Below are 20479 nucleotides of genomic sequence, written 5' to 3'. Positions count from 1 at the left end.
TGTCTGCTTATAAAATCACAAGCACATCTTATGCTTTAAGCAAGTGGCAGGGCCTCTTCTATGCAACAACACAACAGTAACCTATGCTAGTTTCACCAACTCTGAATTGCCCCAGCATGCTTTAATTTTTTTTTAGGGACTTCTGAGGAAGAAATGGCCTGGCGTAGTTTTGATTGGGCTTTGCTAGGGGTTTTATATGAAGTATTTTAGAGCAAGCTTTTTATTCAATATTTATTGTGATTTTTATTATTGCCTGTTCACCGCCCTGAGTCCCGTAAGGGAGATAGGGCGGCATATAAATTTAAAAAATAAATAAATAAATAAATAAATAAATGAATGAATGAATGAATGAATGAATGAATAATAAATAAATAAATAAATAAATAAATAAATAAATAAATAAATAAATAAATAAATAAATAAATAAATAAATAAATAAATAAATAAATAAATAAATAAATAAATAAATGGAAGTTGGCTCTGCTAAAAGCGGAGCTGACGGCTGCAGTGGAATGAAAAGCCATCCAGTAGACCAGCTCTTTGCAATCCCTTCCCTGTCCTTCAAATCATCCAAAAGTGCTCCAAAGAGTTGCTCTTCTTGGGCAGTTTAGTATATATGGAAGATGAGAAAATAACCATGTTGCTTAAACCACGATTGGTACCTTCAGAAAGATACTGGTTTCACATACTTCCTTTTCTAATCACTTTCAGAAATTGTTCATTAACTGTTTGGATTGACAAGACTGAAAAAATGGATGAGTTTTCTTCAATATTTAATGAAAAAGAAGAAGTTTAAGGTGTCTGTGTGTGTATGTATGTATGTAGAATAAACAGCAAAAGTTATCAGTAGAATTTAATTTTGGAAAGTTACAAACAGACTGATGGTCCAGATGAATTTGAAATCAGATTTTAAAATTATTATAAAACTCCTTCCAGAAATGCTTTTATTTTGATTTTTTTTTTTTAAAAAAAATATATGATAGGATGAGACTTGAAAGTTGGAGACTAGAGGGCACCAGAAGAACTAAAGATAACAATTAAAGGAGAAAAACACATAAATTTGACTTACTAATAGAGAATGAAATAAAATATTTTAACATTGGACATATTGAAGGATATTTTTTGAACAATGGACCCAGAAGTTAATTTTAAAAGTATCTGCCTCTATGTGTTTGTTAAGTGTTTTAGGAGAAGAACAAGTTTTCCCTGACAAGATTGAGACTACTTTGAAAGTAGATTTAAAAATGACAGCCTACAAAAATGACGGGGAATTGTAGCAATAGCACTTAGGCTTATATACCACTTCGTAGTGTTTTACAGCCCTCTCTAAGGGGTTTACAGAATCAGCATGTTGCCCCCAACAATCTGGATCCTCTTTTTACTGACCTCGGAAGGATGGAAGGCTGAGTCAACTTTGAGCAAGTCAGGATCGAATTCCTGGCTGTGGGCAGAGTTAGTCTGCAATACTGTATTCTAACCACTGCTCTACATTGGACATACAAAAGAAAATAGCTGATGTTTTAGTAATTAAAAGAGATGTACAAATGACCTGGATAATTTTCCTACATTCCTACAAAAAAGTCGTTTAAACTTCCAAGAACTTTGTGAGAAGGGACAAAGAAAAAAATAAGAAGAAATCAAATTGTAGGATCAACTTTGTTAAAAGGACTATAAACTTGGTGTATTTGATTAAGGTTAAAACAGATAAGATGTTATCTCTGGTAACGAGGAGACCTTAAGGATTTGTTTATAGAGAAGAGATGGGATATAGAAAGAAGGATTTATTTGTTGTATTTTAAGAGAAGGTGGTAAGTTACTGACATTGTTTATATTTGTGATGAGGAAGTCATTTCTTTATATACTTGTCTTCTTTGTCTTATTTTTTTTACTTTTTTCTATTTTTCTAATTATTTTCTGAACCTTCTATTTTTTAATTCTTTCAGTTTTTATTAATTCTTATCTTTGCAATTATAATTTTTTAAAACTACTATTGAAAATAGAGAAGCTTGATCATTACATAAAATAAACTCTACAAAGCATGCTTTAATTATTTTAGTCTCTTACCACAGAGTAATTAAGATGCCTCGTAAAGTGAGCATAATTATAGTCCAAGCATAAGTACCAAACAGCAAACTTCAAGAACTTTAATGAACATCAACAGAGATGTCCGAGAAGTGCATCAGTATAGCCAATGTTATGTACAGCTCAAAATTTGCACAAACATTCTTGTGTTTGAAAGAGAGCAACTTGTATGTTAGCTTATGTCATTCATAGGCCTTCTGCATCACGTTTTGACATAGATTCCATTTTTGCAGAAAAATATTTATTTAAAGGGAAAATAATGCTTCCAGTAAGTTTACTATAGAGGATGGGGACCATGCTGATCTGATGTTTATTCCTGCAATAGAAATTGCTGAATTGTTCAAATGGTTCAGATAATTAAATAAGGGGGTGGTTTGATATAAGTGAGCATCAAAGTCCTTGTTCTTCATTCTCCCTAAATATACTATGCTATAAACATAAATATATATATGCCCTGTATCTATGTGTCATGTATATATATTTGGGGCATGTCGGGGTGAGGGGAGAATCTCCAGGATTAGTGTCTACTGGAGTTGACAATCTAGAGCAGCGGTTCTCAACCTATGGGTCGTGACCCCATTTGGGGTCGATCGACCATTTCACGGGGGTCGCCAAGCAAGGCTGTCCATTTTTTTCCCTTTTCCGGCGGGTGCCTTACCTCCCTTGGGCTGGGCCAGCTGGTGGTCAGCCTGCTCCGTCTCTGCCGCTTGCCAGCTATGCCTCGGCCGGCGCAGGGGGCGGAACCACACATGCGCAGTGCTCCCAGGCAGGGAAAGTCTTCGACTTACGACCGGTTGGTTAGTCCTCGACTTACGACCGGTTTAGTCCTCGACTTACGACCGGTTGGGGGTCGCGGCATTAAAAAGGTTGAGAACCACTGATCTAGAGGTACAAGATGGGGAAGCTGGGCACTGAAAGGCTATTTGGCTGTGTTACAATTTTTTTATGTGTAGTTTTTCTTGGGGAGGGGTGTCTGAAATCTTAAATTCAGGGTTCCTTTCCTTTCTATATCATTTCTCCTAATCAGAAGTCAATATTTATGGAAAAGAAAATGTAACTTTTGCAAAGGGAAAATAACATGTAGAAAAACTAAGGAGAAGTGCTGACAAAATTTTCTCTTTATACACTAAAATATATATTAGATACACAGAAAGCTTTAAATAACTGAATTGGTTCCGAAACGAAATGCTTTTTTAAAAAAAATACAGCTTATTTTACTTTAGAAATTCTGGAAACAAAACCATACTAAATCATTTTAAGCCTTCAACTGCTAATCTTAATGGAAGAAAAGGTTGTAGCAAAATAATAATTTGTATTTTTTTAGAAAAACATTGTGAAATCATTAGTAATATTTGATTAACCTATTCACATTAAAAAAAAACCTCCAGAAACTCAGAATTGCTAAATGTTCTGACTACAGTTTCAGACAGTAGCAGCAATTGAAGTCTTTTTCATTCATCTTTGCAAACAGAAGTGAACTGAATGTTCTGAGAACATTTGCCAAAACCTCTTATGTGTATTTTACTTTTTACATTTAAAGAGTATACTGATATGCTTAAAAAAGCCTTTTGGGAGTATGATGGTGAGCTGCTATAGCAATTCTCGTAAGATCCTTGCCCTTTATTTCTTTTTAAAAGGCAATATAGACTACATTATTTTACTATCTGTAAATTAGGGAGGGAGGGAGGGAGGGAGCTTTTGAATAACACCAAGTTGCATGTCTTTTTAGATACTATTGGAAGCAATTTATATCTATAAGAAGCAATTGCTCTCGCCTTAATCTGAAAAGTGAAATTCTAAACATCTGCACAAGGTCTTCTCAGGAGAATACACAGGAAACCCTAAGTTATGCTGACCCCAGATCATTTTTAAAAACAACATGTATTTAAACTGGCAAACAAATGAAAACTTGGTAGTATTTTCTTGCGATTTAAGAGAATATATCAGAGCTCAAAGTTGAAGTGAGCTTGATTGTTTGCTTGCAGACATTTTATTATCCAACTAAGGTAACAACATCAGTGACAGTGAGTTTGGGCTTTACTAGTTAGGTAGTGAAATGTCTGCAAGCAAACAATCAAGTTCAGGGAGCACAAATGACTCCACAGTATTTTCTTGGTTTTTAGAAACATTTAACACAGTGTTTCTCAACCTTGACAATTTTAAGGCATGTGGACTTCAACTCCCAGAATTCCACAGCCAGCAATGCTGGCTGTGGAATTCTGGGAGTTGAAGTCCACATGCCTTAAAATTGNTGTCTGCTTATAAAATCACAAGCACATCTTATGCTTTAAGCAAGTGGCAGGGCCTCTTCTATGCAACAACACAACAGTAACCTATGCTAGTTTCACCAACTCTGAATTGCCCCAGCATGCTTTAATTTTTTTTTAGGGACTTCTGAGGAAGAAATGGCCTGGCGTAGTTTTGATTGGGCTTTGCTAGGGGTTTTATATGGGGTATTTTAGAGCAGGCTTTTTATTCAATATTTATTGTGATTTTTATTGTTGCCTGTTCACCGCCCTGAGTCCCGTAAGGGAGATAGGGCGGTATATAAATTTAAATAATAAATAAATAAATAAATGGAAGGTGGCTCTGCTAAAAGCGGAGCTGACGGCTGCAGTGGAATGAAAAGCCATCCAGTAGACCAGCTCTTTGCAATCCCTTCCCTGTCCTTCAAATCATCCAAAAGTGCTCCAAAGAGTTGCTCTTCTTGGGCAGTTTAGCATATATGGAAGATGAGAAAATAACCATGTTGCTTAAACCACGATTGGTACCTTCAAAAAGATACTGGTTTCACATACTTCCTTTTCTAATCACTTTCAGAAATTGTTCATTAACTGTTTGGATTGACAAGACTGAAAAAACGGATGAGTTTTCTTCAATATTTAATGAAAAAGAAGAAGTTTAAGGTGTCTGTGTGTGTATGTATGTATGTAGAATAAACAGCAAAAGTTATCAGTAGAATTTAATTTTGGAAAGTTACAAACAGACTGATGGTCCAGATGAATTTGAAATCAGATTTTAAAATTATTATAAAAATCCTTCCAGAAATGCTTTTATTTTGATTTTTTTTTAAAAAAAAAATATATGATAGGATGAGACTTGAAAGTTGGAGACTAGAGGGCACCAGAAGAACTAAAGATAACAATTAAAGGAGAAAAACACATAAATTTGACTTACTAATAGAGAATGAAATAAAATATTTTAACATTGGACATATTGAAGGATATTTTTTGAACAATGGACCCAGAAGTTAATTTTAAAAGTATCTGCCTCTATGTGTTTGTTAAGTGTTTTAGGAGAAGAACAAGTTTTCCCTGACAAGATTGAGACTACTTTGAAAGTAGATTTAAAAATGACAGCCTACAAAAATGACGGGGAATTGTAGCAATAGCACTTAGGCTTATATACCACTTCATAGTGTTTTACAGCCCTCTCTAAGGGGTTTACAGAATCAGCATGTTGCCCCCAACAATCTGGATCCTCTTTTTACTGACCTCGGAAGGATGGAAGGCTGAGTCAACTTTGAGCAAGTCAGGATCGAATTCCTGGCTGTGGGCAGAGTTAGTCTGCAATACTGCATTTTAACCACTGCTCTACATTGGACATACAAAAGAAAATAGCTGATGTTTTAGTAATTAAAAGAGATGTACAAATGACCTGGATAATTTTCCTACATTCCTACAAAAAAGTCGTTTAAACTTCCAAGAACTTTGTGAGAAGGGACAAAGAAAAAAATAAGAAGAAATCAAATTGTAGGATCAACTTTGTTAAACAGACTATAAACTTGGTGTATTTGATTAAGGTTAAAACAGAGAAGATGTTATCTCTGGTAACGAGGAGACCTTAAAGATTTGTTTATAGAGAAGAGATGGGATATAGAAAGAAGGATTTATTTGTTGTATTTTAAGAGAAGGTGGTAAGTTACTGACATTGTTTATATTTGTGATGAGGAAGTCATTTCTTTATATACGTGTCTTCTTTGTCTTATTTGTTTACTTTTTTCTATTTTTCTAGTTTTTTTCTGAACCTTCTATTTTTTAATTCTTTTAGTTTGTATTAATTCTTATCTTTGCAATTATAATTTTTTAAAACTACTATTGAAAATAGAGAAGCTTGATCATTACATAAAATAAACTCTACAAAGCATGCTTTAATTATTTTAGTCTCTTACCACAGAGTAATTAAGATGCCTCGTAAAGTGAGCATAATTATAGTCCAAGCATAAGTACCAAACAGCAAACTTCAAGAACTTTAATGAACATCAACAGAGATGTCCGAGAAGTGCATCAGTATAGCCAATGTTATGTACAGCTCAAAATTTGCACAAACATTCTTGTGTTTGAAAGAGAGCAACTTGTATGTTAGCTTATGTCATTCATAGGCCTTCTGCATCACGTTTTGACATAGATTCGGTTTTTGCAGAGAAATATTTATTTAAAGGGAAAATAATGCTTCCAGTAAGTTTACTATAGAGGATGGGGACCATGCTGATCTGATGTTTATTCCTGCAATAGAAATTGCTGAGTTGTTCAAATGGTTCAGATAATTAAATAAGGGGGTGGTTTGATATAAGTAAGCATCAAAGTCCTTGTTCTTCATTCTCCCTAAATATACTATGCTATAAACATAAATATATGTATGCCCTGTATCTATGTGTCATGTATATATATTTGGGGCATGTGGAGGTGAGGGGAGAATCTCCAGGATTAGTGTCTACTGGAGTTGACAATCTAGAGCAGCGGTTCTCAACCTATGGGTCGCGACCCCATTTGGGGTCGATCGACCATTTCACGGGGGTCGCCAAGCAAGGCTGTCCGCCATTTTTTTCCCTTTTCCGGCGGGTGCCTTACTTCCCTTGGGCTGGGCCAGCTGGTGGTCAGCCTGCTCCGTCTCTGCCGCTTGCCAGCTACGCCTCGGCAGGCGCAGGGGGCGGAACGACGCATGCGCAGCGCTCCCGGGCAGGGAAAGTCCTCGACTTATGACCGGTTGGGTAGTCCTCGACTTACGACCGGTTTAGTCCTCGACTTACGACCGGTTTAGTCCTCGACTTACGACCGGTTGGGGTCGCGGCATTAAAAAGGTTGAGAACCACTGATCTAGAAGTACAAGATGGGGAAGCTGGGCATTGAAAGGCTATTTGGCTGTGTTACAATTTTTTTATGTGTAGTTTTTCTTGGGGAGGGGTGTCTGAGATCTTAAATTCAGGGTTCCTTTCCTTTCTGTATCATTTCTCCTAATCAGAAGTCAATATTTATGAAAAAGAAAATGTAACTTTTGCAAAGGGAAAATAACATGTAGAAAAACTAAGGAGAAGTGCTGACAAAATTTTCTCTTTATACACTAAAATATATATTAGATACACAGAAAGCTTTAAATAACTGAATTGGTTCCGAAATGAAATGCTTTTTTAAAAAAAATACAGCTTATTTTACTTTAGAAATTCTGGAAACAAAACCATACTAAATCATTTTAAGCCTTCAACTGCTAATCTTAATGGAAGAAAAGGTTGTAGCAAAATAATAATCATAATTTGTATTTTTTTAGAAAAACATTGTGAAATCATTAGTAATATTTGATTAACCTATTCACATTAAAAAAAACCTCCAGAAACTCAGAATTGCTTAATGTTCTGACTACAGTTTCAGACAGTAGCAGCAATTGAAGTCTTTTTCATTCATCTTTACAAACAGAAGTGAACTGAATGTTCTGAGAACATTTGCCAAAACCTCTTATGTGTATTTTACTTTTTACATTTAAAGAGTATACTGATATGCTTAAAAAAAGCCTTTTGGGAGTATGATGGTGAGCTGCTATAGCAATTCTCGTAAGATCCTTGCCCTTTATTTCTTTTTAAAAGGCAATATAGACTACATTATTTTACTATCTGTAAATTAGGGAGTGAGGGATGGAGCTTTTGAATAACACCAAGTTGCACGTCTTTTTAGATACTATTGGAAACAATTTATATCTGTAAGAAGCAATTGCTCTCGCCTTAATCTGAAAAGTGAAATTGTAAACATCTGCACAAGGTCTTCTCAGGAGAATACACAGGAAACCCTAAGTTATGCTGACCCCAGATCATTTTTAAAAACAACATGTATTTAAACTGGCAAACAAATGAAAACTTGGTAGTATTTTCTTGCGATTCAAGAGAATATATCAGAGCTCAAAGTTGAAGTGAGCTTGATTGTTTGCTTGCAGACATTTTATTATCCAACTAGGTAACAACATCAGTGACAGTGAGTTTGGGCTTTACTAGTTAGGTAATGAAATGTCTGCAAGCAAACAATCAAGTTCAGGGAGCACAAATGACTCCACAGTATTTTCTTGGTTTTTAGAAACATTTAACACAGTGTTTCTCAACCTTGACAATTTTAAGGCATGTGGACTTCAACTCCCAGAATTCCACAGCCAGCAATGCTGGCTGTGGAATTCTGGGAGTTGAAGTCCACATGCCTTAAAATTGTCAAGGTTGAGAAACACTGATTTAACACATATCAATAGGCAAACACATAAACAACTAAGTTAATTGCCATAACATGGACAAATTTAGGGGAACTAATTAGATCTGTCTTAATGAAAAAAGGAGAAAGAAAGCCAAAAGAGAAATGTAATTCTAGAAGTATAGGGCTGAGTCCATACTAGATCTGAGCAAATAGTTGATTTGAAGATTCAGTCAAATCACTGCATCAGCTTAGAAAGCTGAATCATTAAATACATGAGTTGCTTTTAAATCTATTCAAACAATCTGAATGCTTCTGCAGATGTGGAGAAAACTTTTTTGGAATGATTTGTAATTGAAATCAACCTGTTTCAACAATTTGGTTCAATTCAAATCAGATATTGTCACATTCATACTTCCAACATTGTGCATGCTGATTATTACTCAGATTATCACCCACCGGCTTTATTAGTGAGGATACCAGAAGATTGGAAGGTACCAAATATGACACTAATTTTTAAAAGAGACAAGGAGGGATCAGGATAATAAGTTAGTCAGCTTTATTTATCCCAGATAAATTGGTAGAAAAGGTCATCAAAATTAAAATAACCAAGAATTTTGTGGGCCTAGGCCATCATAGTAACTTTTTTTAGATTATGTGATTTATAGTTTATTTTCCTATGATTTTGTATTATGAACCACCGAGTTCTTGGAAGTAGAGTAATATATAAACACATACATTTTATATGAGAGCCTATTGGTATGGGAGAGATTGGAAATCAGAACATGGACCTGAAAAGAATATTCTGGAAGAACGCGTAGCCAGCCAGATGACAGATTGGTAGGCTGGTCGGCCTACTTCACTAGTTTCCTATAGATTCCCATTTTAACTGCATGTGCTCAAATTTTTATCCAAGTCTTTTACTTACTTCCAGGTCCTAAAGTGGCTGAACATAGATCAATAAGGTTATATATTCAGAGACATTTCTGTGGTTAGTTTCTTGGGAAATGTAAAGTTATTCCTGAAATGTTCATTACAGTTCTTGGTAATAAGTCACACACTAAGGATTTGAAAACAGACTTAATGCAGATTATTTATATTTACATTTACACGTTACATTTAATTTACATACAGAGAATATGTTTACAGAAAACAATTGTTTTCATTTTCATACTTCAGTGTGAGTTATAAATTTCAAAATGTATATGAATTTCTTACCGAATCATCAAGGCCATCTATGTGTAAAACTACTGTTTTAGCACGTTTATTTGTACTTCCAAGAAAAAACTGAGCTTTTCGACGTCGAGAATTCATTTCATTCACATTGTCCATGTCAGACATATTGGAAGACTGAAGAATATCATAGATTTCAGAAGCTAATAGTTTTGTTTCCCCGGGTGTTGTGGTCCTAAGGCAAAGAAAAAACAGATTTATTTAGATTACAGGTTTTTCTTAACCCAATTTGTTTTACAATTCTCCCAGAAAAGACAGCTGCTTGTTTTTTTTAATGTAAATAGAACTATAGATCCTAAGACTGTTTTTCAGTCTTGGCTATTAATTTTACAAAGCAACCTCCCTTACAAAAAGATTCCTTCCCTAAATATTTTCCAGAAGATGACGGAGTTATTCCAGAAAGATTTTGGTGTCTTATTTTAACATTATTAATAATTTATTATGGATGTTGACTTAAATGATTTATTGGGAGTTGAAGTCCAGACACCTTAATGTATGAGGTTGAGAAACACTGAGCTAGTTATTGTATGTATATAAGAAAAAAAATCATATATTTGTGGTAGTCACATGACATTCTCCAGTGAATAGTAATAATGGAAAAACCAGAGATGAAAGGGGGGGGGGAGAATGTGCAATATTCTGAATGAATGAAGTACAAGGAGAAAAACAGTGTGGTAGCGGACATTGAATGCATGGGTGACAATCAGATGAGAGAATTCAATAAGGACATTGAGACACCCAACAATGAATTAGAAATATGACTCTTTAAATGTCTGTTTAGGGGGGAAATATTTGTTTAACACAGGGTCTAACCACAAGTGTATTATATGTATATGTGGAAAGGAATAAATCTAAATCTAAAAGCATGACTGACCTGATAATCTGGGGAACTGGACATAAGGAAAAAAGGTGTGGAAGCTGCTTGGAAAAGAGTAGAAATACTATGTTGCTCCCATCCAGAGTAAAGTCATATAACAAAATATGTTAAGGTAAGAAGTGCTTAGCCTTGGAATAAAATAATCAAACTTTACTTGGATTTTCTTTCAGGAGGTATATTATGTTAAATAGAGGTGCCTCAAAGATGGGAAGAAATTGCTCTTAGAAAGAAAAGATGAACATTATTGAAGGATATTAGTATAAAGACAGATGTAGTTTTGAAATATGTGTCTTTGTATATTTTCTGTAGGTATATATACACTCTTTGTCCAAAGCAACATTTAACAGATGTTTTATAGTTTCAGAGATACTCTGGCAGAGAAATACAAAATCACAAGGATAATGAATACATTTCAGCACACATGAATCCCTCAAAATGGAGAAATAGCAATCCAATGTTGCTGAAAATGGTATAATAATATTTAGAGGCTTATTTTAGTTTAATCAGAACACTACTGCTTTGGTACAATAATAATTTTAACTCTTCTCCACATTTCTGGAATGGCACCTTTGTGTAACACAGTTATGAAAATATTATCAGTTCCTAGAAAATTTCAGTTGGGGAATTATAAGTATTTTATGAATTTTATTATGATTAATAACTTTTGATTATTCCCTTCTGTCAATCAAGGTATTTTGTTATTAAGTAAATAAACACTGACTGCATTATTTGTTTTGTTCCCCAATATATTAGTTTTAATTGCATAACAAAATTTGAACTATATTTTCAAAAAATTATTTAGGCATGTTCCAATTAGGCACAGCAGATGGCATCATTGCCTTTTATTTAGGAACATTAAAATTAAACTAAAGCTCTAGTCCTAAACTCCCTATTGCACTATACAATGTGCATCCATGTCCTTTCTATCTCAATGATTAATGTATAAAATGTTCACATTTTCGAAGAATTCCATAAACTCAAGATTAAAGAATGTGTTACCTCTCTTCTTATTGCTTACCATTAACTGTATTAAACCAAGATACTTATGGTTCAACAAACTATAATTTTAACAATCCAGACTTAGAACTGGGTTGAGTCACACTTGTATTTCTCTCACCATCATGTGAGAAATTTGCACATGACCATCATGAAGAAAATACAAAATCCAATTTATGGATTCAAAATAGATTCCTACTATCCATTGGCAGTGAACTCTTCTGCCTCATCATCCTCTGTTGAATTGAATAATAGCCACAGTAGATAAAATATTTTATTCAGTTATCATCAAGGAATTCTGGATTCATAGTATTACCATATTGAAAGATATCATTCTCCCCTTGCTTCTGGCAACTTAAGATAATCAGTTTAAACTTTTCTAATGGGAACTACAAGCAATTAAAGCTGTATTAAATTAAAACTGATGGAAATGGTTAGGTTTACAGAAGTGTGGGTAAGGGAGATACATACCTGCAAGGGATTCTTGTGCAATTAAATACATATTAATTTAGCTGATTATTTTAGGCAACTAATAAATTGTAAAAATCTGTGCTGGATTTAGTTCAACATATCTTGGCAAAAGTAGACTACTATGGAATAAAAAGTGCTTCTAGCTAAATAATTAGAGTTCGGCTTTCATTAATTTGCCAATCTGCATCAAAAGTTCCTAGCTATCAAAATCTCCCTAAATTGTAAAATACAAAAAAAGACATTGTAAAATTCCTTAATATTATCAAACGAGCTTCAAATGTTGACCTTCAGCTACTCATGGATTACTTATCTGATTAATACAAAATAAGCCAAAAAAGAACCTGCACAAAATCTGCACTTCAGTACCTTTTAGCAACATTTAGGACATTGCTAGAAAACCTGATGTCCTTCAGATGCTTTGGACTATAGTGTGAGACTCCCTTAAGATTGGCAGCACTGGGATTGGTTGATGAAACCTGTACTTGGGATATAGTGAGACTCACTTTCTGTCTCTTAGGATCTCCATACAGTTAGTTTTCAGGTTATCACCAATCATTCAACGACTATTCAAAGTTACAATGGCATTGAATGAATGGTACTTATGACAGGTCCTCATAGTTCCAGCCAGTGCACTGTACCTGCAGTCATATGATCACAATTCCCAACGTTCCCTGCTGGCTTCCTACAAGCAAAGTCAATGAGGAACCCTGCAGGAAATCAGAAGTCACAATCATGTGAGGTTCTTGCTTAAATGAGCCACATGGTTCTCACTTACTGGTAGTAACTGGCACTGCCAGAACTAAGCAATGTATAATGTTGTACTTTATGGCCATATTGCTTAGCGATAGCAATTCTGGTACCAATTTCAATTGTAAACAAGAACTAACTATAATGCCTTTTTAATTTTTAATTCTGGTCTATGACTGTAGTAAAAGATTGATGTCTATAATACTTCATCCAAAACTCTAGCAGTATCTTGATGATTTCACTATTCGCATAGCTGTCTTCAATAAGCAAGTTTCCTCTGAGCTACCAAAATCTTTCTGAAAATACTTTGCTGGGAATACCTTTTTTCATAGCACCTGCATTTTGGAAACTTTACTGTAGTAATGTTGCTAAACTTCATTTATAATTTCACTGCTTATTTTCTCCTTATTTTTGCCTCCAATTATAATTTATTTCCAATGAATTGGTGTCAATATCATCGCTGCCTTTAAAATGGGGTTTCATTGATCACATTGTATGGAATCAGCAAAAACAACTACCTTTGTATTGCTGGGTATACGACTTTGAAAGCAATTTTAAAGGAAAAGACAATCCAGGTACATTTACCACAGAAAACATGCTATACTTACTTCTGTACGACAGTCTGTAAACTCAGCATCATTCCCAGTTCACTTTTCATCTTTTCTCTATTGGCCCGACATTCCGCCAAATAACGTAGAGCCTATTAGAAACAAATGGATCAAAGAACAAACCACAACAAAAGACATTCTCAGCATTTGCTTTCACACCTCTCAACAATGCATTGAAGTAATTCAGAAGATTAGGAAATATGTTATTTGATGCTTACAACATAAAGCTAAAATATTGTTTATTTATTTATTCATCATGTTTCTCTATCGCCCATCTCACCTAGGTTAGCATATATGTGCCAGGTAATTATTAAAAATAATGTTTGTCTCTCTATAAAATAAAAACAGACAATTCTGATATGTTCAATTTCACATTTTTTTCAAGTTTGGCTACCCTTGGGATTTTAATAAACTCATGGACATTCCACCTAATGTATGCAGTTAGGTATACAATCTCTATTTGGGAAACTACTTATTAAAAATAATTGCATTTTGATTTGCATATTCTAAAAGCACAAATTAGGCAAATGCAATAATGAAATGAAAAGAGACTTGGAGGCTAAATCCTATGAAACTGGTTAAAAGAACATGGCTCTTGAAGCCTAGGCTAAAGAAAAGAAAGCTAAAGGAAAGTGATAGCAATCTTCCAATATTTGAAAGAATGTCACAGGGCAGAGTATGTGGATTACTCTAGCCAAGAGTAGCACAAGAACCAATGGGTGGAAGCTTTATTGTCTGAAAGCCATTCAGCAAAGGAACAGTCTGCTTCCTGAAGTTGTGGGTGCTCCATCATTGGAGGCTTTCAAAAAAGAGTGGAAAAAAGATTGTCTGGAAAGGATCCTTCCAATTTCTGATTAACTTCAGCCTTGGTTTCCCCAACCATATCAATATATACAAATTATAATCACTTCCCTTGCAAAACCAACTGATGTGTATGTTCCTTACCTAGGAGTCTGTCTGCTTAGTGACACTTGATATCACTTAATAACTGCAATCCAGAATGCCTGGATTATGGTCACTGAGCAAAGCAGTCATATGATGTCTCACTTAACAACCATTACAACTCAACAATAGAGATTCCGGTCCCAATTCTGGTCATAATTCAAGGATTACCTATAGTCCATAAATCCTCCAAGATTCTCAATACCCTAGCCAGCCTTGAAACTAGATTTCAATAGATGTAAATCATAAGGTCTGTATTTTTTTTGCTACTAAAGTAGCATTTTCAGTTGTTAAGAACCTGTTTACAAGAGCTGAAAAAATAATGCCACAGATCAGAAGAGAAGATCCTATGGTAAATATTATACTTATTTTATCAACTAGTAATTAGCTTATTAAGAGTCAGTTTGCAGTAGTGGTTAAGGCACGAAGCTAGATATTGGGAGATGATGAGTTCTAGTCCTGCATTAAGTATGAAGTAATAAATAAGATTTTATCCTGTGTGGAAATGGATAGGTTGACATTAGAACTTAAGGATAAGAGTGAAACAGATTATTATGAAATCTAGAATAAATTGTACAATTGGTTGGGGAAAAATAGATGGAAAAACTCTCTGATTCATATTGAAAATATTAAATGAAAATTTAGAATATAGATGATGGGACCCACCAGAGAGAATATTTAAGAGAAAATGAGAAATTTGTTGGAATACATGGATTACGAATTATAGAAATCAATTGTTAACAATCTTTCCTTACAAATGTAAACTAAGCAAACACACTGGTAACCGACTATTATGTGATTTATGTTTTAAAAACCAATAAAATTTATAAATAAAAAAAATAAAAACTAAAAAAAATTAAAAAAGCATGAAGTCAACTGGGTGACTTTGGACCAGTGCCTTTCTTTCAATCCAAAGAAAGAGAAAGTAGCAAATCATTTCCAAATTCTTGCCAAGAAAACTGGGGGATTTCTCCAGGCAGTCACCAAGAATCAACAAAGAATCAAGAATCAACAAAGATTTGAAGGCACAAAAAAAGTTAGCTTACTGAATATAGTTAGACTTTTCTTCTTTTTCAATGCTAATTTTAATTTTTTTCCTAGACTCTTAAAGCAATCACTGGTATTTGAAAATCCCAAGAAAACAAGAATTTGAAAGAGTGTAGTGATTTTTTTTCTTACTATAAAGAATGATTGATAAGTGTAAATAGAACTACGTATCACTTCCCACAACAGAGGAAAAAGAAAAAAAATGGATTTGGTTAAGATGACAATCTAAACTGTGTAAACAAAGATTTTATTTGGTCTTGTTTCTATTGGGATACTGCTTTTGATTATTTATGCTTGAAATAGAAAAATGAAATTTAGAATTTAATTTGAAGAATACCTAATTGTAGAACTGACTTATAATAATAGGTAATGTAAAAGATGAAGTTTCAACTATGTTAGTATTTTTCCTTCTCTTTTTTTAAAAAAAATCCTGCATATTTCCTCCCCCCCCCCCGCTTTTTTTTATTTTGCTTAATCTTTATTTTCATTACACCTTATGTTACATACACCTCAATAAAACATTTGGAAACAAAATCCCAAGAAAGGGAGTAAGTAACCTTGGACAAAGTATTGAAACTTCTGAACTTGCCAGTTTAATTTGTTGATACTAGTTTCATACTGACTTTTATTCTTCATGAACAGTATATCAAAACAACATGATTAAACTGCAGTTATTTTCTTTTGCCTTCAAAGATAATCAGGCCTTACATTTAAGTTCAAAGCAATACCTAAAATATATAGACAATCTGGAGCTGTCAGGAGCAAGCTCTTTCTCTAAAGAGATTTAAAACTTCGAGTGTTATTGAAAGAAATGACCAAACTGTGTTAACACACACCATTTGGTAGTTGCATTTGCTATGAATTAAGTAGGCCATTTGTTATATTTTAGATACAAATCTATGTATTTTAAATAGCAGAGTGCCCCTCATCTTGTTCAGGGATTATTATACTATAATTCGTCTTGAGAATAATTTATGTACATATACACTCAGCATACCGTTTCTTTCTGGAACGAACAACATTACACAAAGTGCAGAAAACATGGTGCTATAGATTAAAAATAAATACTAAAAAAATCTAGACGCACACTGATCTGAACAATAAATAAATAGCCAACATGCAATACAGAAATTAGATTTCTGATATGGGCCCTAGCGCATTGGATTTTATGCTTGCAAGCTTCATTATATTATGCATCCATATTTTTCAAGGGACAAAGTCTCTTTATTTTTATAAAACACATGAAGCCTACTTGTAGACCCCTGCATAGAGTAGTAGACAGCATCTGGTCAGAATTTCTGAGCAGAGAAACATGCAAGAAAATGAACAGATTGTAGGAAATGCCCAAAACATGTACCACAATGTACATCTATTCTGGCAAAATGTGAAGGTTAGCCATCACACAAGTCTATAAATACCACAACATCTCCTTGAATAAAATGGATGTCCTACAAACTTCCAAGACAAGACAGAACAATTAAAGTTCATATGATAATGAATTAAATAACTTTAGCTGCAAAATGCTGAGCAAATACAGGTTTCCAAATGTTACTTTGCCTTGTAAAAAAAACTTTGTTGCTTTAATTACATAACACTAAGCAGATAAGATTTGTTTTATAGCTATCACTATAACCATATAGGTCAGTGGTGGCGAATCTATGGCACGCGTGCCAGAGGCAGCACTCGGAGCCCTCTCTGTGGGCACGTACGCCATTGCCCCAGCCCCGCCTTCTCCCGCAGCCCCCTCCTCACCAGCAGCCCCCCTGAGGAGAGTCTCCCCCAGGCACGGCCCACAGAGCAGCGCAGCCAAGGACATGGCAGCCAGGCAGCAGAGACAAGACTCCGCCCTTGCACTCCATTGCGTGCAGATGATGCTGCGGGGTGAGGGCATAGGGCATGGCTGCTATGGCACTGCAAGGCCGCCTGGGCGATCTGCTGCAGCCGGCCATGGAGGGGGTGAGTGGCCCTGCAGGTGGGCGGGGCAGGGGCAGAGGACGGTTCTTGGGCACTCGGTCTCTAAAAGGTTTGCCATCACTGATACAATTGAGCTCTAAGATGAGCTCTAAACTATACTAAATGTGCTATAATTTTTCCCATCATTTTCATTTCAGCTATCTTTCTATGTCTCAGTGGGATAAAGGATTTAACTTGCTCTACTCAGGATTTTGCAACACATCCAGAGAACCCAAATTCAAGCAATTTTTCTCATGTGTAGTCACAGTACCTGAATGAAATCATGGAAACGCATGATAGCAAATATGCATTTAGGTTCTTACATTTTAGATTCCATAGCTTCCCGAAACCCTTAATGCTATAAGATGAGCTATCCAAAAATACTTACAAGTAACGCTGAATGGACAACTGGTGGGTTGGGATGATCCAAAAATAATATAAGGCCTGGTAGACATCCCTGATCCTGGACAATTGCTCTTCTATTCAGAGGATCAGCTGCCAGATCTCTTAGTTGGTTTACTACGCTGAGTGCATCAGGCTCCACATTCATTGAGGTATTCATTTTTCCTTGTCATACGTAAGATTCTACTACAAAGAAAGTTGTTATTAATAACTATAGTGATATGAAGTAATTTCATAACTTCTAAAACAAAAATGCATGCTATGTTTTAACACAATTTGATATAATTCATTCTTTAGGAAGGAAGACTGTACTGTTTAGATCGTGATGAAAAAAACAAGCTGTGAGATTTTAAAATTATGAAGTCCTATATCAGAATGCACAGGACTATATAAACACCATAACAAGATTAATGTATGCAGAAAATAAATCTTGTAGTTTTTTATTTGTTAACATCATATAAACACAGAAAGTAAATTTTGAATATTTATTAGATATATGCTAACCACTTGTGGATTGATTTTTTTTCTCAAAGGCTAAACATGGCTAAAATTATCCATTATGTAATTGGTATATTATTTGTAATACATAATAAAGTAGGCTTAATTTAATCACAGCTTGGAGCAATTTTGAAATAAATAAAAAGCTAGAAAAACAATCAGTATATTACACTCCCACAAATACTGGAATTTTTGGAGGATTCTTACAAGTTCCACAGTTAATTCCCTAGATAATGGCAATCAACATTCCCAGAAATGTTTTAGTTTAGATCAGGCATGTCAAACTGCCAGCTTGCAGGCCGGATGCGTCACACCGAAACAGCGCCCACCCCATTGCTGGCAATAGGGAAAAAGTCATGATACATTGCGCGACGTCACATGACGTCGCGAGTTTGACATGCCTGGTTTAGATGCAGGGTCATGTGATCACCTTTTGCTAACGTCTGACAAGCAAAATCAATACGGAAGTCAGATTCACTTAACAACCATGTTACTAACTTAACTGCATGATTCACTTAACAACTGTGGCATGAAAGGTCATAAAATGGGGCAAAACTCACTTAACTGTCTCGCTCAGCAACAGAAATTTTATGCTCAGTTGTGGTCATAGGTTGAGGACTATCTGCAGAATAAGCACTCTCTAAATGGGAAGTGACTATCCCCATTTGAGTAGGCCGAACTTCTTATTCAGAAATTCCACACCAAAACAAATTGAAAGAGTGCCAAGCAGGTGAAGAATTTGAAATCACTGAACGAAAATATGGATGTATTCCTCTATTTAAACCACACTACCACACTACCTAATATTTTACAGCAGATTTTTAATTAAACGGAGCTACTGTTGCAACACAGCACTTTCCCTATATATGATGCATTGCAATGCTGGTACAAGGAAACATCACAATAAGCTGCTTTGGGAATCTATACATTGCCATGAAAGTTACTTGGCAAACTTGTACTTAGGATCAGACCTAAGAAATATTATTTAAATGTGCTGTTTATATAATAACATATGAGCAAATTGTGTTTAGTGCTACACAAATATCATAGAAGTACTCAACAGCTTCTTGCTATAACTAAATTCAAAGCCAAGTAATCTGTTCACACAAACATTAGAAAGAAGTTTCATTTAAAAATTTACAGATGTCTGATGAATCCCTAGTGGTTAAACTACAGAAATCCCACTATGTAAAATAGGATTTTCAAGAAAGCATGTGTAAGACTGGCATCTGAAATACTGTTCTATGGATACTTAATTGGAAGTCGAGCAATTTTACTACTAGCACTTCCAAACACACAATTACAGTCTTCAGATAAAATCCGACTCCAAAGTCCAAACATATTTATCCACAAGTAGCCTGCGACTTACTTCTAGGAATACATATTCCAATTAGGACATTGAACTTTACAGCTTTTCTTTTGCTTTTCATGCTTACAAGTCAATAACTCAACTCGACTCCTGGCAGCTGCCTGGCCTGGTCCTTGCACTTTCTTGTAGCGCAGCTCTCGTACCGGGATCACATAGTATCAATGAAATCACTACACTGGTTTTAAGGAAGGTAAATAAGATTGCAACCTCACTCATAAAAAAAAAACCTAATTACCCGATCTGGGTTTCCGTTCGAACATAATAAGATTGAGTTGAGCTGTAATGCTAAACCTAACTAGGAACCAACTGCCACCGAGCTTCAGACTAAATCGAGCGCCAGTACAAGTGATTGCAAATCCTTAGTCTTGGACAGAATAATTTGGAGATCTAAAAGAACTCCAGGGATCGAAGAAGTAGCAGCGTTCATGATCTTTGCCTTGCGTTCTTTCCCGTCCGCCTTTAATCCACTCCCATCTCAATTCCCCGTCTTTTTCCTGCCCCTCCGGCCCCATTCCCAGGTCCAGGGATCCCCATTACCGCCCTCACTTTCATTGGACGCAGAAGGGGAGGCGCTTTGCTACTCCCGCCCCACGGAGGAAGGTCCACTCCAAGTCACGTAACGGCTAACGCCGCTGTTGCTGCCTTCGCATACCGGGAGACCCTGGCAGAGAAGCCGCTTGAAACTTCCGAGCGCCCGGCGAAGGTCAGCTGAACTGGAATCACCGGCCCGCCAAGGGAGCATTCACCCAGCAAGGCGGGCGACCGCCGCTCTCCGGCACCCCTGCAATCCCCGAGACGTGATTGGCTGCAA

General features: G+C 35.4%; 1 protein-coding gene across 6 annotated transcripts in view; it reads right to left on the bottom strand.

Moving 5' to 3' along the window:
- Positions 1-20478, bottom strand: part of ARMC1 (armadillo repeat containing 1) — a 21643-nt gene extending 1165 nt beyond the window's left edge. Inside the window, exons 1-4 of one of the 6 annotated variants that reach the window (XM_015817620.1) lie at positions 20215-20478; positions 17788-17984; positions 13458-13549; positions 9744-9933 (exon numbers count right to left, since the gene is read on the bottom strand). In XM_015817620.1, the coding sequence (XP_015673106.1) occupies positions 9744-9933; positions 13458-13549; positions 17788-17961 (456 nt within the window). In that variant the 5' untranslated portion in view covers positions 17962-17984; positions 20215-20478. Of the gene's footprint in view, positions 1-9743; positions 9934-13457; positions 13550-17787; positions 17988-19668; positions 19698-19903; positions 19967-20214 lie in introns of those variants that run through there. The other 5 variants (XM_015817622.1, XM_015817624.1, XM_015817625.1 and 2 more) reach the window with 5 other exon arrangements.
- Between the last annotated feature and the right edge of the window lies 1 nt (position 20479).

Source organism: Protobothrops mucrosquamatus, unplaced genomic scaffold, assembly GCF_001527695.2.
Source record: "Protobothrops mucrosquamatus isolate PMUCROS unplaced genomic scaffold, P.Mucros_1.0 scaffold608, whole genome shotgun sequence".
NCBI classification, from domain to species: Eukaryota; Metazoa; Chordata; class Lepidosauria; order Squamata; family Viperidae; genus Protobothrops; species Protobothrops mucrosquamatus.
This window is presented reverse-complemented; position numbering and strand designations above follow the sequence as displayed.